The sequence below is a fragment of the Lepidochelys kempii genome, chromosome 1 (assembly GCF_965140265.1).
Source record: "Lepidochelys kempii isolate rLepKem1 chromosome 1, rLepKem1.hap2, whole genome shotgun sequence".
NCBI lineage: Eukaryota > Metazoa > Chordata > Testudines > Cheloniidae > Lepidochelys > Lepidochelys kempii.
This window is the reverse complement of record NC_133256.1, coordinates 185,995,021-186,014,901: the sequence shown is the minus strand read 5'-3', so window position 1 is coordinate 186,014,901 and position 19,881 is coordinate 185,995,021. Positions and strand designations below refer to the sequence as shown.

At 45.0% G+C, this 19,881-nt stretch overlaps 1 protein-coding gene across 4 annotated transcripts in view; it reads right to left on the bottom strand.

The window, feature by feature from the left end:
• Positions 1 to 10,951, bottom strand: part of LOC140895389 (DDB1- and CUL4-associated factor 6-like) — a 247,260-nt gene extending 236,309 nt beyond the window's left edge. For all 4 annotated transcript variants that reach the window (XM_073304939.1, XM_073304947.1, XM_073304957.1 and 1 more), the window contains exon 1: positions 10,833 to 10,951. In XM_073304939.1, coding sequence (XP_073161040.1) covers positions 10,833 to 10,950 — 118 coding nt within the window. In that variant the 5' untranslated portion in view covers position 10,951. The remainder of the gene's footprint in view (positions 1 to 10,832) is intronic.
• Between the last annotated feature and the right edge of the window lie 8,930 nt (positions 10,952 to 19,881).

Sequence of the window (19,881 nt, the reverse complement as noted above, 5' to 3'; positions counted from 1 at the left end):
CTCTATCACATCAACCATAAGCTACTTACCTTCACTTTCAATGTCCTCCACAGCCTAATCCCACCCTACCTATCATCTCTCATTTGCTATCAAGTTCTCAACTCCCATCTCCACTTGGCCCAAGAAGCCAGCCTCCATCACCCACTTGTTAAACTTTCAAACAAGCATCTTTGTGTCCCCCGCATACCTCATCACTCCTCACACTTAGGAGCTCCCTGTAAACATCTGCAATCCTACTCCATGATCCTCTCTCAAATCCCTCTTCAACTCCTTTGCCACGATGGCTACAAAAAATTCAACAACGAGACCATTGCTGTGTTGAGAGCACTGCCTATCATGCTGACCAATATTGTTTCCTTGTACTCCCCCATCTGTCTCTTCTTATACACAAGCTCTGTCTATACATACAGCGCTGCAGCTCTCCACTGGCATAAAAAAAACCACCTCCGCAAGCAGCATAAACTATGACGGTGGGAGACGCTCTTCCACTGACACAGTGCTGTGCACCTGAATGCTTATGTTGGTGTAATTTATGTCACTAAGAATAGTCACACACATGTTTTGCCAACATAGGCTGTAGTGTAGACATGGCCTCAGAGTGTAAACTGTTGAGGCAGGGACCGTCTTTGTTCTGTGCTCAGTGCCTGGCACATTGGGTCCTGGTCTATAACTAAGGCACCTAGGTGCTATGGTAATACAAAAAGTGATAGAGATAACTTTCACACAGCATAAGTGTGAAAATTAAGTGAAATAAGATTAAGGTTAAAATGAAAGTCAAAAGATTTAAGTAAATAGGATGTTAATAAGGTAATGAAATAAAGCAAGATAAAAAGGACAAGTAAAGGTATGGAAGTGAAGTGTTGAAGTGATATCACAAGGTTAGCCTCCATCCCAGAGTAAGTCCTGCTGACAGTTGTAGGTTTAAGTAGTAGTGTAGTAATTAGTGTGAAATTCTGCAGGGGCCAGTAATCCCACCACCCATTGAGGCTTTGTCTTCTTGATTTGAGCTGTTAAGATCTCCTCTCTTCCTCATGAGCACACCTTCCTCTCCCACCCCCGTGAAGACATGCAGGTTTTGTGTTTTCACAAGATTCAGCAGGTAGTGTTAAAGTTTAGATTTCCTCCAGTTTTAATTCAAACTGCTAATTTTCAGGTTGGAGTTTTAATTCAGCCTGCTGATAAGTGTGAAAACTGAGGAAAATCAAATCTAACAAAACCTGCTAATTCTTGTGAAGACTCCAGCCTGCCTTGTCTTCATTAGGCATCAAGTGAGTTAGCTAACTTGACTTAACAACCTTTTTCCTAGTGAAGACAGCCGAACAGGAAAAAATGTCAGATGACTAAGGCTATGTCTCCACTGGCAATTGAAGGACAAAACTTTTGTCTTTCAGAGGTGTTTGGAGAAAAAACAAAACAAACACCCACCCTAAAAGACAAAAGTTTTGCAGGTGACAAGCACCAGTGTGAACAGCGCTTTGTCAGCAGGAGCGCTCTCCTGCCAACAACACAAACGCTGCTCATTGGGGATTTTTGTCGGCAGGAGAGCTGACAAACAGGGGCTACACTGCGCAACTTTTAGCAGCACAGCTGTAGTGATACAGCCACGCCAGTTAAAGCTGTGCAGTGTAGACATAGCCTAAATTTTGGGTGCTTAAAACCCCACCACAATCTCCATCCTACCCTGGTATTGCAGGGTCATCACCTCATCCAGACAGCCAACAGAATCTCTATAAGGTTTGCTAGTTAGCAACAAACGACTCATTTTGACTGCCTTCACGACCATTCCTACCAATACATATTCATAAAGTTTCACAACTGAAGATTTTTTTTTATTTCCAAGAGAAGTTAGGGGATGAAACCAATCTAAATGAGGAAGACACTTCTCTTGCATTGACAACAGCAACTGCTGGACCATAAAGGAAGAGAGAAGAGACTGATGATAAAGTGTGAGTAGAAAGAGGAACAGAGAGAAAATTCGTAAGGTGGACTTAGGGAGTGCAAATGAAACAATTCCATAGAAGGCAGTTTTTAACCAAAAAAATGGGGAGTCATTGGAGTTTTTGGGTCTTTACACCTTCCCATGTGTAATTAAGGAGTCACTGCTAAGGCAGAACAGGAAAGGAAACAGTTACCACACTTTATTTTCTATGTTTTATATAAACCAAGAACTTTATTCCTCTTTTGCTTAAGACTGTAAGTGCGAGTTGAAAAACCCAACCAGCCCACCTCTAATAAGTTGTATATCAAACTATGATTACCATACATTCAATTCTTTTCCCCTGGGGGACACTCCCCATACCACCACAATTAAGCAACAATATTGCTTGAGATATGTCCAGTTAAAAATAAAAAAGTATGTCAAAGAATGGCATTATGGCATACTGCCATTGTAAAATCAGAAGGGTGAAAATATACCCACTTGATACAGCTTTGGGCATTTTACAAGTGTCCTGAAGTCCCACCTTTATCTCTAGGCTGCTGAGACACTTACTGGCAAGGGTCCTTGTTCTAAGAAGCCTCTTACTCCATTCTGCTTCACTGACCAATCTTTGCCCCAGTAAAATCTTGAGAGCTGGAAAAGGACCCAAAAGCTGTATCAAGTTTGCATGAGATGGAGCACACACTGCAGCTACCCTCAATCCTTAATATACCAGGGAAGCCAGTGAAGACTAAATGCCAAAGTAACAAATTATTCTGATCAAGATGGAGCATTGCATACTGGACCCTGTCATATATAGGGCAGGGGTAGGCAACCTGTGTCACACAAGCTGATTTTCAATGGCACTCACGCTGCTTGGGTCCTGGCCACCAGTCCGGAGGGCTCTGTATTTTAATTTAATTTTAAATGAAGCTTCTTAAACATTTTTAAAACCTTATTTACTTTACATAAAACAATAGTTTAGTTATATATTATAGACTTATAGAAAGAGACCTTCTAAAAACATTAAAATGTATTAATGACACGCAAAACCTTAAATTAGAGTGAATAAATGAAGACTCAGCACACCACTTCTGAAAGGCTGCCGACCCCTGATATGAGGGCTGCACACACATCTTAAGGTTTAAATCCCACAGGCCAGTGTAGCAAAGCATGCACATTGCATTTGATCATCTGTGCTAGAAAAGTACGGGGGGGGGGGGGGGGAGGGGAGGGAAGGAGAGAGGTTTCAAGTTTGCTTGGACATAGCAAAAGGAGAAGTTACCTGGACAGTACGTTTCATACACTGTACAAGTTTTTTTTCTGTGGTTCAAACTGGGAGAAGACAGTTACTTCAGTAGCACAGGGGCAACTTTCCTTCCACAGCCTTTAGGTGTGTGTATGGCACATTTTCAAGTCTATTGTGCAATTGAAAAATAAGGTGTGCAACATTAATTTCACAGGGAGGCAGATTTCCAGGAAAAGTGCCACAAACCTGACCTGTGGCTCTTCATGTGTGCATGTAATTTATTATTAAAGAAATACATTTTCCATGCTTATCTAGACTTGAGGAATGGCATTATCTTGTAAGCTTGTAGACTTTAGTCTCTTGTATACTCTAGATACAAGACAATAGATGGTGGAACTTTTTAGGCTTTTATTGCCTTGTCTACACTAAGGAAACTTTTGAAAAAATTCCAACTTTGCTAATTCTACTTCTGAACTGGAGTTAGCAACATCTGGGACCTTAGTGTACACACCCCACTGGCTGCTGGTACAGTCTTCAGCACAGGATCATCTAACCTTGCTCACTGCAAGTTTTGTCAACATGATGCTGCAAACTATCAGCAGTTGCTGGATTGCCTACTCCAGGGTTCCCAACATTGCTAACATCAGTTCAGTTGAACACGTGTTCGCAACAGATGCTCAACTGGATGAGGGTTTTTCTCCCAGCCAGTGGCAGAGACCTGCAAACATCTGCAGTCTTAAATTCCCCGCAAACCCAGCCCTGGTTCTTGAAACATCTGGCTAGTAAGCACATGCTCAAACTGATACAGATTCAGTTTTTAGGGACTCAATTATTTAAAACTCAATTCCAATATATCCAATTCCAGAAAAAAAATTTCTTTAATAGATCTGCCAAATGTTGGTATTTGTAGGCAGACTCCCTCACTCTGAGTTAATTTTAAGTAGTTTACATTTCTCCTTCATGAGGAAGGATTTTGCTGTGTTTCAAGGAGAAACTTTAGGAACCTTTCTTGTATTGTCCTATTTTGGACTACTGTTTAAAAAAAAGTCAAGACTGATAAAGAGAGGCAAACGGGATGAGGTAGTATCTTCTATTGGACCAACTTTTGTTGGTGAAAGACAAGCTTTGGAGCTATACAGAGCTCTTCAGGCCCTCGACTTACTTTGTTTTTTAAATCAGCTTTCCTCCCTACTGCATTGCCGCTTTTAAAACCATTGTTGCAGTCAGTTATTTCTGCTGCTCCTTGCACTTTGACTTTTACTCGATTTACAGCTCTTGGTTTGCAATATTCACTTTGGTCCTACTGTGTCAAAGAACTTGGTGTGACTAAGTGGAGAATGCTTTCCACTCCTAGTGCACGTTCTCTCAATTTTGCAAACAAACATTCTCAAGTCTCAACTCTACCCTTTTTCCAGAAGGGCAAGCTTGGTACATAGCCCGAGGCCTGGTCTCCACTTGAATATGAGGCTGACCTAGCTATGTTGGTCAGGAGTGTGGATTTTTCCACACCAGGCCTCAGGCTGACATGACTAGACCAGTCTGACGTTCCCCTGGTGTTATCTGAACCAGTGATCTGCTAGGTCGCTCCAATCCTCGACTCTGGGAGCCAGCCTTACCCTGCTCTGCTGTGAGAACCCCCACTCCCGGGCTGTTCACGCACAGCTTCTAGCATGTAAGCTCCCAGTTACATGAGGGAGCACTCTTGGCCAGCCGCTGCTTGGATTGTGCAACCAAATGATACTAGCCAATATCTCCAGTCCCAGATACAACCCTAGGAATCTTCTTCTTGCAGTGTCCAGTTATGCCTGCTGGACGCTGCAAGCTTATATAAGTTCATTAATTTAACCAAAAAATTGATATGTACGAGGCTCGTTATCCCAAGTGGAGTCTCTGGCATGCTTCAAACCAAACGCACTGCCTTAGGTAGAACAAACAAATTGATTAACTACAAAAGATAAATTTGAAGTGCTTTGACTTATTATCACAAGTCAGATTTGGTCAAATGAAATAAAAGCAAAACACATTCTAAGCTGATCTTAACACTTTCAGTGCCCTTACAACTTAGATGATTCCCACCACTGGCTAGCTGGCTACCCTTCAGCCAGGTTCTCCCCTTTGATCAGCACTTCAGTCACTTGGTGGTGGTGTTTTTTGATAGAGGTGGAAGAGAGAGGAAGAGCATGGCAAACATCTCTCCCTTTTATCATGTTCTTTCTTCCCTCTTGGCTCTGCCACCCCCTCCCCCTGACCCTTCAGGGTCAGGTGAGCATTACCTCATCGTCATCCCAAACTCAAGAGTCCAACAGATCCTTTGTTGCTGCCTAGGCCAGTGTCCTTTGTTCCTGAGAGGCTGGGCTGGGTTTGACCCACACATGCCCTGATGAGGTATGAACTGCCCCTCTCTTCCTGGAGAGCTTTGCCTGGGCTTGTTTTAAACCATGAGGACACATTTTCAGCCTCAACTATATACATGAAATTACAACCTATAACATTATTATAACAATGCTCAGTGCATCATGAGCCTTCCGAAGACACCCAACATGACAAACTTTGCACTGAATACCACACAATTATATTAGAAGGATGAACATAGGGGTGCAGGGTGTTCCCCCGAGAAAAAAAGCATCACAACCAGGCTTTCAGTCCCTTCTTACCTATTGCTGACTTGGGAGTAAGTCCCAGCATGGAATTTCTCACTCTATCCGTGTACAGGATAATGGGTGTAATTTACTTCCAAGATGAGGAAGCTATTTGGGGAATTATGTAACATGAGGGCATAAGGCCACCTAAAGGCAATATCCTAAATTCAAAGACTAATTTAAGTATCCTCTCCTTTGAGCTCTGTCTCAAGGCAAACATTCTGAAATATGGCAGGGGACCCACTGACCTTCCAAAATGAGATGAATTCTTCTATGGATTGCATGTATTCAATAGGCACATAGGCTAGCAACACAACTAACTCTGTATAGTGTATATAAAGCCTTGTAATTATGCTGTGGGGCAGAATCTAAGCCAGTCACAACAAGAATAGGAAAACAACATTTTGAAGACTTATTTTCTCTACATTAAAATACGTAATTAAGTGGTGGATTCAGGGTTCTCAACCCGAGGGGCAATGAGTTATTGGTGGTATCACTTTCAATTACACCTCTTCCCCCTCCCCAGCTGTGGCCAAGGGGGGCAAGGGGTGGGCATTCATTGTGGCCTTGCTCCTACCCCACAGACTTGTCAACACAGCTCTGTGGTCTATGAGGGCATGAATCAGGAAGCATGCTTATGTGCCGTGCACTAACCTTGCTGGTGCAATATAAAAGGTACCTAGTTTGCCTTAAGGTAGCACTACAACTATGTGAACTAGGAACCTTCCAGTTCACATCAACAGTGCTTACAAAGGGCAGTGAGAGTGCTCATCTATCTATAAGACTGAGACTCTTTGTAACACCCCATATCAGCTACTCTGCCAGTCAGCACTCCTGCTCAACACCATGCCTAATCTCAGACATTGGCAACGTGACAGCAGGATTGTCTGGCTATGTAGACTCCCTCCTCAGGCCCGACGCTACCAGCACTCCCAGCTATCTTCGAGACACCACTGACTTCCTGAGGAAACTACAATCCATCGGTGATCTTCCTGAAAACACCATCCTGGCCACTATGGATGTAGAAGCCCTCTACACCAACATTCCACACAAAGATGGACTACAAGCCGTCAGGTACAGTATCCCCCATAATGTCATGGCAAACTTGGTGGCTGAACTTTGTCCTCACACATAACTATTTCACATTTGGGGACAAAGAATACCTTCAAATCAGCAGCACTGCTATGGATACCCGCATGGCCCCACAGTATGCCAACATTTTTATGGCTGACTTAGAACAATACTTCCTCAGCTCTTGTCCCCTAATGCCCCTCCTCTACTTGCACTACATTGATGATATCGTCATCTGGACCCATGGAAAATAAGCCCTTGAGGAATTTCACCATGATTTCAACAATTTGTATCCCATCATCAACCTCAGCCTGGACCAGCCCACGCAAGAGATCCACTTCCTGGACACTACGGTACTAATAAGTGATGGTCACATAACCACCACCTTATTCCGGAAACCTACTGACCTCTATGCTTACCTACATGCCTCCAGCTTTCATCCAGACCACACCACACAATCCATTGTCTACAGCCAAGCTCTATGATACAACCACATTTGCTCCAATCCCTCAGACAGAGACAAACATCTACAAGATCTCTATCAAGCATTCTTACAACTACAATACCCACCTGCTGAAGTGAAGAAACAAATTGACAGAGCCAGAAGAGTACCCAGGAGTCACCTACTACAGGACAGGTCCAACAAAGAAAATAATAGAACGCCACGAGCCTCACCGTCAAACCCCAACTAAAACCTCTCCAACGAATCATCAAGGATCTACAACCTATCCTAAAGGACGACCCATCACTCTCACAGATCTTGGGAGACAGGCCAGTCCTTGCTTACAGACAGCCCCCCAACCTGAAGCAAATACTCACCAGCAACCACACACCACACAACAGAACCACTAACCTGTCCTTGCAACAAAGCCCGTTGCCAACTGTGTCCACATATCTATTCAGGGGACACCATCATAGGGCCTAATCACATCAGCCACACTATCAGAGGCTCGTTCACCTGCACATCTACCAATGTGACATATGCCCCCATGTGCCAGCAATGCCCCTCTGCCATGTACATTGGTCAAACTGGACAGTCTCTGTGTCAAAGAATAAATGGACACAAATCAGGCAACAAGAATTATAACATTCAAAAACAAGTCGGAGAACACTTCAATCTCTTTGGTCACTCGATTACAGACCTAAAAGTGGCAATTCTTCAACAAAAAAAATTCAAAAACAGACTCCAAGGAGAGACTGCTGAATTGGAATTCATTTGCAAACTGGATACAATTAACTTAGATTTGAATAAAGACAGAGTGGATGAGTCATTACACAAAGTAATACTATTTCGTCATGTTTATTCTCCCCCGCACACCATTGTTCCTCAGACATTCTTGTCAACTTCCGGAAATGGCCCACCTTGATCATCACTACAAAAGGTCTCCCTTCCCCCCCACCCCGCTCTCCTGCTGGTAATAGCTCAGCTTACCTGATCACTCTTGTTACAGTGTGTATGGTAACACCCATTGTTTCATGTTCTCTGTGTATATAAGATCTCCCCACTGTATTTTCCACTACATGCATCCGATGAAGTGAGCTGTAGCTCACAAAAGCTTTATGCTCAAATAAATTTGATGCCACAAGAACTCCTTTTCTTTTTGCGGATACAGACTAACACGGCTGCTACTCTGAAACAAGACAAGTTTGCCTTTCCAGATGTTTTAGTAGATGGATTGTTTTTCAGAGGGGACTGGTATTGGATATTTTGCATTCCCTTTCAGCCACTACCACCACCAATGATTAGTGTCACTTCTGCAGTGAAAGAAAGCTAAGCATCTGATAGCTACCACCTCCTCCACATGAGTCATCTCACAACAAAGAGAAAACTGCTTAATAGAAACTACCCTATTGCAGAGTGGGATTTAGTAGCTAGAGGGAGTCTTGTTCTCCAGGGATGTTCTAACCTGTTTTGCATAAACTCCATGCCACACGTGAATTCCAGTGTTTCAGCTCCACACAAAAACAGGTAGCAGTCAGCCAAACATACAGCCTTTCTTCTGCATTGGCTAATTCATCCACGCACAGGGCACACATCCAATTTGTTCCCTACTTGCAGTTATCAGAAATTTCAGAAATGTGCTACCTACCACCACACAAACACTTCACTTCCCAATACCCAAACTGAACTTGAGGGTTAACTCTGTGATATAAGTGGTGGCTGAATGCCTCTGGGCAAGGACTGTTAAAGGTTTCAGGGTTTTCCCCATTGCATGAAGGACATCTCTGAGCAATTGTGTATTGTCTCCCCTCCTGTTCATGATTGCCTAACTTCTGACAGCTAATTCCTTACATGAAAGTAATATTAGCAGAACAGTTGTGTATTTTAAGCTGTCAATTAAGGGTCTGTCTACAGTGACAATTAACAGCACTGCAACTTGCTGTGCTCAGGGGGGTGTTTTTTCACACCCCTAAGCAAGAAAGTTGCAGCGCTGTAAAGTGCCAGTGTAAACAGTGCCCCAACGCTGGGAGCCGCACTCGTTGTGTGCCGTCACCACACAAGGCACATTAAAGCACTGCCGCAGCACCGCTTTAGCGTTGCCAGTGTAAACTAGCCCTAAACTGAGCAGATGGAGGAGAGGAGATCCAACCCCATGTGACTAAGCAGCTCTCCCTCAAGTCCACTGCCAAGTGTTCCTCAGACCACCATTTGGGAATCTCTGCCTTTGAGATGGACACTGCTCTGTGGATAGACAACATCGCTGCCAAGAGTGAGCAGTCCAGCACTTTTCACTATCAAAATAAATTTTCAAGGAAGTTATTTTCTACAGTTTATACCCTTCTGGACAGAGTTTACCCAAGACCACATATGATTTTCTCTTTGCCATGTAGGACAGGGTTTTGGTTTATATTTAAAAGCATTCCTACCAACCTGGGATAGCACCATTCCAGAACCAGGAAGTAAAACGATTTAAGAAAGGGGAAACCCAAATTAGTCAGTTTCATTGCAGGGCCTAACTGAAAAAGCAAACGCATCAGATTTTAGAAACTACAGTGAGAGTTTCAGGGGATGGATCACTTGATTATTACCCGTTCTGTTCATCTCCTCTGAAGCACCGGGCATTGGCCACCGTCAGAAGACAGGATACTGGGCTAGATGGACCTTGGACTGACCCAGTACGGCTGTTATCAGCCTAGTGCTTGCTAACAGATACAGTATGAACAGTAGTTTCTCTTGAGTGTCCCTTTAATATCACAGAATTTTCTCCAAGTGACTGGACACTTGGAAATGCCCAGGAAACAGCAACAGGTATGGTGGGGGATTGGCAGGATAGGCTATACCCAGCAGTAGTTTCCTTCTTAACCAGGTTAGGTTGGTATCCTTACAGCTGCCCCCTCTACTCTCTGCCCAGTGGTGTATATCAGTTCAGACCCCAGGACCGGATGCCCCATTTCCGAAGCAGCTGCAACAACACAGAATTTAGCTCTGGCCGGAACCCCGCAATGCTTTACCCACTTCTTCCAGCTGGAGGCCACCAGTCCAGTCCCTACAGGTAAAGGGGAAATCCTCAAGGCCCCCAGTCAGACAGCACAGCCTAGGGGACCAGGCTCCTCAAGGACTTTCTGCTGCTGCTGCTACTGTTGCCGCCGCCCTCAGGTCCAGGGGTGGGATATCGTCCAAGCACGCAAGCGACACGTACGTTTTAAAACAGCTCCTCCTTGGAGAGGGTTTAAATCTGGTCACCGCTAGCCAAGCCCCGCGGCAGTCGGGGGCCAGGGTGGGGCGGGCCGGGCCGGGGAGAGCGTGTTTCCCCCACAGCTGCTCTCACCCAGCCGCACCGGGGCGGCCCCCACGGCCGGCGAGCGGCCACGGGCCCAGGACACGCCCGCTGCCGCGGAGCCCCCGAGAGCGGCGCTTTGCGGGTCTCCAGCCCAGGCGCCGCCCCGCCCAGGGCTCCCGGGTCACCCCGCCCGCTCCAGGGGAACCCCCCCCCCCGCCGGCCCCTGCACTCACGGAAGCCCAGAGCGGCCGCCGCCGCCGCCAGCATCAGCGCCGGAGCCGCCACCGGCCGCCCCGCGCCGCCTCCTGCTGCCGCTGCCATTTTCCTGCCGCCGCCTCCCCGTGCCCCCATTGTCCCGGCCCCCGGCGCAGCCCCGCCCCTTCGGGCCGGACGGTGGGCGGGGAAAGGGGCTCCCCGCCAGGAGATGGGACGGAGGAGCCGTCAATCGCGTACGCCTCCCGCGTCCCGCCCACCGCCCTTGTCTGGTCCCGCCCCGCGTGTCCGATGCGGCTACTTGATTGGCGAGTTGGTTTGTCATTCACTAGAGGAGCGCCCTACCAGAAAGAGGAGGGTCGTTGCCTTGGCCCCGCTTTTCCCCGCTTCGCCCCGCCCCTCCGTGGAACACGTGACGCTGAGCGGGTGCAAGGGGATGCCGGGGATGTTCCCCAGTTGCTGGCGGACTGTGACTTATGTAGCCCAGGCCGTACTGGTGTGACGGGCTGCACCGCGCCTCAGCCCTAGCCCCAGCGCCTGTGCCAGCTCTGCGCGCCCACCCCTCGCCTTCCCGGCCAAGCCACCAGGGCTGCTCACTCTTAATGGGTGTGGTTCTTAAAGCCCCAAAGTCTGGAGTCATGTGATTTTACAAGCACCTGAGCTCTTTCTTTCTTTATTTATTTAATGCTTCTAGCCCTCACTGTTGTAGAGAAGAGCTTAGGGGCTCAAAAACCAGCAGACAAATACCACCCTTCAAATTTATTTTAACAATCTCATTAATTTTATGTCAGCCTCAGGCTTTTGGGGAACTCACTCATGGGCTGAGCAATACTGCCCCAGTGCCCACCCACCCCACTATGTCCAGTCTCTGCCATTTCCACTCATCTTGCTGCACCCCAGCTTGCTCCACACTGACCACCTGCCTTCAAGTTTTAGTGTTTTTCATTGTTTAGGTCTTAAAACAGTAACAAATCAATAGCAGATCATGAACTGTAAGGATGAAGGAATTTTATTAAAGTTAATGTTTAAAACCAAATTTATACACAAGATAAGAGGGAAGGTACTGTACAGCTGGGGTCGGGCTTGGGTTATGGGGGACTGCAAGTATTGGTTACAAGGTTCATGAGGTACATACATATTATATAACCAGCATAGATCCAGATTTGGGGTGTAAGAGTTTTTAAAGCATCAGTGGATAACTGGGCTCGGGTATGCCACCCATGGAATGTATTAGGAGTCCAAGTCAGTATTGGTGTAGAGAATAAGTACATGGGTGGGGTGTGTCCCTTGGTTTGTCAGGGAAGGAAGTGGGTTATTTCCCTGGTCAGTGGTCTCGGTTACTCAAACTGCTACTGGTGGTGTCCCCTTATGTCTTCAATGTAGATGTCTCTGGACCACCTGATGGTGTCGGACACCATGAGCTATTTCATGAGCCAGGCGTAGCATTGACCAACTCCGCATGCTCTCAGTACCAGCTCGTTGTGGGGGTCCCATGCGCCCAGAGCTTCCACGATCAGGGCATGTATCTGGACCTTATAGCCCTGGGCTCTCAGGGTGTCGGCCAGTGGGGTGTAGTTCAACACCTTCTGTGTTCGGGCCTCAACCTCTTCAAACACACTTGTCCTTTCCTAGCCAATCTGACACTAGAGAACTGCAGAGCAGCCACAGTGCTACCTCGGCAGCCTGGCTTGTTTTCACAGATAACAGCTTCTTCACTGGAGAGAGCAACTGTCAGACAACATAGTTTTATTGAAGACCACACAAATGAGAGTTCTATTTGGGCTGGGTGAAATCTGGACCTGGTTTATGCGTAGATTGATAGGACACAGGAGAATAACATTTTGCTCAATTTCATGAGGCAAGAGCCTGACAGGTGTTAGGGAGAGGATAGAATTATGTTTTCAGATGGGATTAGTTTTTGATTATTGGCATCACTATAGGGCAGAATCGAGGTTATTTGAATACTTTAACTGTGCATTTCCAAAACTTTGTTTAAATTTCTTTTAAGTTTAACCTTACTTTTAGGATTTATAATGTATGTTTTAAGGATAGATCTCTTTGTAATGTTTTTCACCCTAAATTATTTAGTATACGCTCAAATTTAACTCAGTGTTAATTTAACTTTTATCTGGGAATACTGATTAGAAGGAAAGTGTCCCAGTTCTGCTCTGTGCTCACAATTCAGTTAGTTTTTATGCATGCATAATATCTGCTTGCAAAACTGCAGGTGTTTTGTTCTAGCTGGTGTGGCAGCTGGAAAGGTTAGGCCCCAGTCTTCACTCCCATCTAGTAACATGGGTTGGATTATCCTTTCAGATAATACCAGTAGCAAATTCAGATAATACCAGTAAATTGGTTAGTCTCTAAGGTGCCACTAGTACTCCTTTTCTTTTTGCGAATACAGGCTAACACGGCAGCTACTCTGAAACCTGTCATTATGCAAGGCACTGCATTTAGCCGTATGGAGTGGAAATCCATCAACTTCATGAAAAATCTTGTACAGATACAGACAGACATCATCTTCCTTTCCAAATGCAAACAGATGGACATCATACCAAAAGGACTGAAGGGAAAAAATCCATTACAATCTACATACCATACAGACAATGCTGATAGCTTGTGCCACTCGCTCTCAAAGAAACTGCGGAACCACCTGATCAACATCCTCTACAGCAAACAGGGAAAGATTAAGAATGAGCTCTCAAAACTGGATACTCTCATAAAAAACCAACCTTCCACACAAACTTCCTCGTGGCTGGACTTTACAAAAACTAGACAAGCCATTTACAACACACACTTTGCTTCTCTACAAAAGAAAAAGGACACTAAACTATCTAAACTACTATATGCCACAAGAGGCCACAGCAATGGTTTCCTTAACCCACCCAGCAATATTGTCAATCTATCCAACTATACTCTTAGCCCAGCAGAAGAATCTGTCCTATCTCGGGGCCTCTCCTTCTGTCTCTCCACCCCCATGAACATGATACAGTTCTGTGGTGACCTAGAATCCTATTTTCGACGTCTCAGACACAAGGAATATTTCCAACACACCTCTGAACAACATACTAATCCACAGAGACCTTCCTACCAACACTACAAAAAGAAGGATTCTAGGTGGACTCCTCCTGAAGGTCGAAACAACAGACTGGACTTCTACATAGAGTGCTTCCGCTGATGTGCACGGGCTGAAATTGTGGAAAAGCAGCATCACTTGCCCCATAACCGTGCAGAACACAATGCCATCCACAGTCTCAGAAACAACTCTGACATCATAATCAAAAAGGCTGACAAAGGAGGTGCTGTCGTCATCACGAATAGGTCGGAATATGAACAAGAGGCTGCTCGGCAGCTCTCCAACACCACTTTCTACAAGCCATTACCTTCTGATCCCACTGAGGGTTACCAAAAGAAACTACAGCATTTGCTCAAGAAACTCCCTGAAAAAGCACAAGAACAAATCCGCACAGACACACCCCTGGAACTCCGACCTGGGGTATTCTATCTGCTACCCAAGATCCATAAACCTGGAAATCCTGGGCGCCCCATCATCTCAGGCATTGGCACCCTGACAGCAGGATTGTCTGGCTATGTAGACTCCCTCCTCAGGCCCGACGCTACCAGCACTCCCAGCTATCTTTGAGACACCACTGACTTCCTGAGGAAACTACAATCCATCGGTGATCTTCCTGATAACACCATCCTGGCCACTATGGATGTAGAAGCCCTCTACACCAACATTCCACACAAAGATGGACTACAAGCCGTCAGGAACAGTATCCCCGATAATGTCACGGCAAACTTGGTGGCTGAACTTTGTGACTTTGTCCTCACCCATAACTATTTCATATTTGGGGACAATGAATACCTTCAAATCAACGGCACTGCTATGGGTACCCGCATGGCCCCACAGTATGCCAACATTTTTATGGCTGACTTAGAACAACGCTTCCTCAGCTCTCGTCCCCTAATGTCCCTACTCTACTTGCGCTATATTGATGACATCTTCATCATCTGGACCCATGGAAAAGAAGCCCTTGAGGAATTCTACCATGATTTCAACAATTTCCAGCCCACCATCAACCTCAGCCTGGACCAGTCCACACAAGAGATCCACTTCCTGGACACTACGGTGCTAATAAGTGATGGTAACATAAACACCACCCTATACCGGAAACCTACTCACCGCTATTCCTACCTACATGCCTCCAGCTTTCATCCAGACCACACCACACGATCCATCATCTACAGCCAAGCTCTACGATACAACCTCATTTGCTCCAACCCCTCAGACAGAGACAAACACCTACAAGATCTCTATCAAGCATTCTTACAACTACAGTACCGACCTGCTGAAGTGAAGAAACAAATTGACAGAGCCAGAAGAGTACCCAGGAGTCACCTACTACAGGACAGGCCCAACAAAGAAAATAACAGAACGCCACTAGCCATCACCTTCAGCCCCCAACTAAAACCTCTCCAACGCATCATCAAGGATCTACAACCTATCCTGAAGGACAACCCATCACTCTCACAAATCTTGGGAGACAGGCCAGTCCTTGTCTACAGACAGCCCCCCAACCTGAAGCAAATACTCACCAGCAACCACACAACAGAACCACTAACCCAGGAACCTATCCTTGCAACAAAGCCCGTTGCCAACTGTGTCCACATATCTATTCAGGGGACACCATCATAGGGCCTAATCACATCAGCCACACTATCAGAGGCTCGTTCACCTGCACATCTACCAATGTGATATATGCCCTCATGTGCCAGCAATGCCCCTCTGCCATGTACATTGGTCAAACTGGACAGTCTCTACGTAAAAGAATAAATGGACACAAATCAGACATCAAGAATTATAACATTCAAAAACTAGTTGGAGAACACTTCAATCTCTTTGGTCACTCGATTACAGACCTAAAGGTCGCTATATTACAACAAAAAAAACTTCAAAAACAGACTCCAAGGAGAGACTGCTGAATTGGAATTCATTTGCAAACTGGATACAATTAACTTAGATTTGAATAGAGACTGGGAGTGGATGGGTCATTACACAAAGTAAAACTATTTCCCCATGTTTATTTCCCTGCCCCACCCCCCACTGTTCCTCAGATGTTCCTGTTAACTGCTGGAAATGACCCACCTTGATTATCACTACAAAAGGTTTTTCTCCCCCCCCCCCCGCCCACCGCGCTCTCCTGCTGGTAATAGCTCATCTTAAGTGATCACTCTCCTTACAGTGTGTATGATAACACCCATTTTTTCATGTTCTGTGTGTATATAAATCTCCTCACTGTATTTTCCACAGTATGCATCCGATGAAGTGAGCTGTAGCTCACGAAAGCTTATCCTCAAATAAATTGGTTAGTCTCTGAGGTGCCACTAGAACTCCTTCTCTTTTTATCAGTAGTAGTGTTACCTGAGGTTTTTTTAACCCAAAGTTCTTGGTAATTTTTACTCTGCGCAAGGTGGTGTCAGGAAATAAATCAAGGGAGACATAGCCGTTCAACTGATAGATGGCTGGTACAAACAGGACAACACAAGAGTGTTTTCACTTAAAGCTAAACTTTACTTAGTCTCAAGCACTTACACACATCTGCAACAGGTTAGTAAAACACCCCAACCCTCAATAATTACCAAAGCTGAGTGAGGCTTTCAAGTGGCACCGTGACACGCTTCAGCTGGCCAGGCTTCTGTCTGCCAGTGGAGACCAAGATGCGTCCAGAGAGAGCGTCCCTTAAGAGCCCCTTCTGAGAAGTCCCACTACCTCAAACTTTTTCCCTTTATTTATACATTAGTAATACAATGACACATCCCTTAAAGAAAACTTGCTAAGTAAGCAGGTTTAAAAGATCAAGCATCTTATGATTGTTGATTAACCAGAGATTTTTTTTTTCAGAGTGTCCATGCCTTAGGGCCCTGACAAACATTCCCGAGGGCGCATATAAACGGACTTCTTGTTTTTCTAAAATACATGCATCAGCAATTTCAACATTCTTAGCAGGAAGGGCACGGAGTCAAGCCACCCTATCTGTGGCACCCAAAACCCTCTCCCCTCCTGTCTTGCTTACGCTGAGGCCTCTGCATGACCAATTTAGGACCTGCTGATTTGGCTACTTTTAGCAATAAGCAAAAATGCCTCAGTATGGCCTGCTACCTTGACTACTATTAGCAATAAGCCATAGTGGTTTTAAGCACTTTACTGGTTCACTGTTTACTACATACAGTAGGATTGATGGATTAGGAAAATAGAAGGTCTCTGAGGCTTTTTCTCGTAATGCTTCCATTTCCTAGTTTGATTTTCCCCGATGCATTTGGGCAAGGGTAATTCAGTGTGTTTTCCCATTTCTTTCAACAAAGTTGAATTATTTTGGTTGTTGTAGTTTTTCCACCTAAAGATCATTGTCTTTGCCTAGTTGACCTGCACAGCCTATGTTCTGAAGCAGGTTTATAGTAAATATTGGTTCTTTTGCAGACTTGGAGGTAGTTTCATGGAAGACAGGTTAGGGGATTACTGCAGTCAAGGCACTAGGCTGCTGTTATATACACAAAAGAGGACAGAGACATGGTTACATCCCACTTTTAGTCCTATCTCTTTCTTGAAGATCTGATTGGTGGGGGGAACGACAATCTCTTTAATATTTAAATAACTGATGCACACATTTAACCATGTTGTATGTTATTCCACTCTGTAGCAGTTTTAAAATTCATTGCTGGGTGCATCTTGCATCAAACAAGTTTTTAAAGTGTATCAGACAGAAAAATGACTTCCCCTGTCTTCTAGGGAGACCCTGGATTCCCATGACGTTAGGACCAGTTGAGGATAAGGCCACTGCAGAGGCTTACCTAGTCTGATTTCCAGTTAGTATTACACCTCAGTTTTCCTTCTCAGATGATTCTCCAGCCCCCAGTATAGTTAAATCACTCCAGCTAAGTCACAAAAGTCTACCCCTTTCAGAATTAGAGTCCAAACAGAAACACAAACAACAACAATTTTTCTCCCATCCTCTTGCCATACATAACCATTGCTCAAAGGATTTGTCCTGTTCCCAAACAGCCTTTCACCTGGGTCCAACATCCAGCTCTCCTGGTCCTTAGTCAGTCCCTTCTCCTTCCTGTTGACAGGAGCAGCTGTACCTCTGCACAAGGAAGATCACAGGGGAACCCACACCTACCCTCTACAACAAGTTACCATCCTGGGATGCGAAACAATTATATCTACCCCATAACAAACTGTCCCATCTTTACTTCCTAGAGCCTCTGCCAATATGCAAAAGGAAAAGCAGTACTTGTGGCACCTCAGAGACCAACAAATTTGTTTGTGCATAAGCTTTTGTGAGCTACAGTACACTTCATCGGATGCTCACCCTTGCCTCCTCACCAGCCCCTTTTCTAACTAGTAGCCTCCATCTTAACAGAGCACTCCCACCTAATCTTTCTCCTAAATAGCCTGCCCTTTTTTTATCCCAGCAAGCTTGGTTTAGTCACATACTTCTCCTTGTCATGTGACTCCTATGTTCAGTCCCTTCACCTGGGGAGGTGGGCTAAGCCTCACACAAGAGCAGCTGAGCCCGAAACCACTTAAAGTGTCAGCTCACCCTGTGAGTTGTAAGAGCATCTCTCTTCAAGTATATTTGGATGAGGCCTACTCTGGACCTATTCTTTTCAGGTAATAAACATGAGGTACAAAAGACTGAAGTGTCAAAAGAGGAGGTGCTGGAACAAACTTTTTAGAGTGTCCTGCAGAGCATACTGGTGGTTTTGTTTTGTTCACATCATGTCCCTATGCGGAAACTAGGAGTCCTAGTGTTCAATATCCCATCTTGATCTGAGCTTCCATGATTGCTCAAATGGGCAGCAGGATGCAGCACTCAGTGCTGCAAAAGGCCTATTTTGATCCAAACAGAGCTGCTTGAGAACTCTGCAGGTCCCACTGTGGAATTGCTCAGTCTCAGTCCAAGCAATATGGTTCATATATTGCATGGTCCACCAAACAGTACACCAGTTCACTGCCTTGGAGTGGTCCTTTCCAGAGAAACTACAGGTCCAAGAATGGTGTTCCAGCTCAATTAAAACATCCTCTGTATTAAAATGAGCACAGCTGCAGCCTACATTGTAGAAAAACATAGCGCTTCCCTTAGATCATTCCACCGTAAGCCAAGGCTCAGAGATCATGCTAAGAAACAGACTATTGTAGGTGAAACTGAGCTCAGAATGTAACCTAGTCTGACCACCTTTAGAGCTGCAAAACCTTATCTTTTGCAAAGCCAACCAATAATAACAATGCTAAGATAATTTTTAAAAATCCAAATACAGTGACTGACTCATAAGACGGTAGGAGCAGATCCAATTTTGTTCTGAGTCCTGATTCTCTTATATAACTGTACTTCAGCACCTGGATGCTATGGTGATTGGTTCTTTGTAAATATAACAGGCAGATAGGTGTATAATGCCCAAGAGACTTTTGAATAAAAGCAGACACCCCTATGCCCATGTAGCATCGCACTGGAGTCAGTAAGGATCCTCACAGTTGGAGGGATCCATCTGTGTGGCTCAGATTGCAGGGTTGGGACCATAGTTATTAAATTAAATATTTGTCTATCATTAAACAAGGTGACTTTGCTGCTTGACATTGTTATAACAGCCTGTTTTCTGTGGGCTTTTATTCCTTCTTAATTTTGAGCTCTTAAATGGTCTATAGATCTTGTACTGGGTCACTGCACGGGGTGAATTTTTCCCAAGGAGAAGGCAGCTCTTACAGATCTGAAGGATGAAAAGGGATCATACACTGGCCCTCAGGTTTGATTAAAGAGTCTGTGCAGTTCCATGTGCATTATTATCTCTATTACAAATAATAGTATTGTTTATCTAATTAATTAATTTGAGTCTAATAAAAATTCTAATAACAAATGAAGGGGTAATGCACGATCCTTGGTGGCAGAACCTACATAGGGGGCAGAATAGAGCTAGCGTAACAACTGGCTAAATCGGAAATATCCACATAGATAGGACTGAACCAACGTTAGCTTCCTTTGCAGTAGCTAGAAAGCTGCCCATATAGCG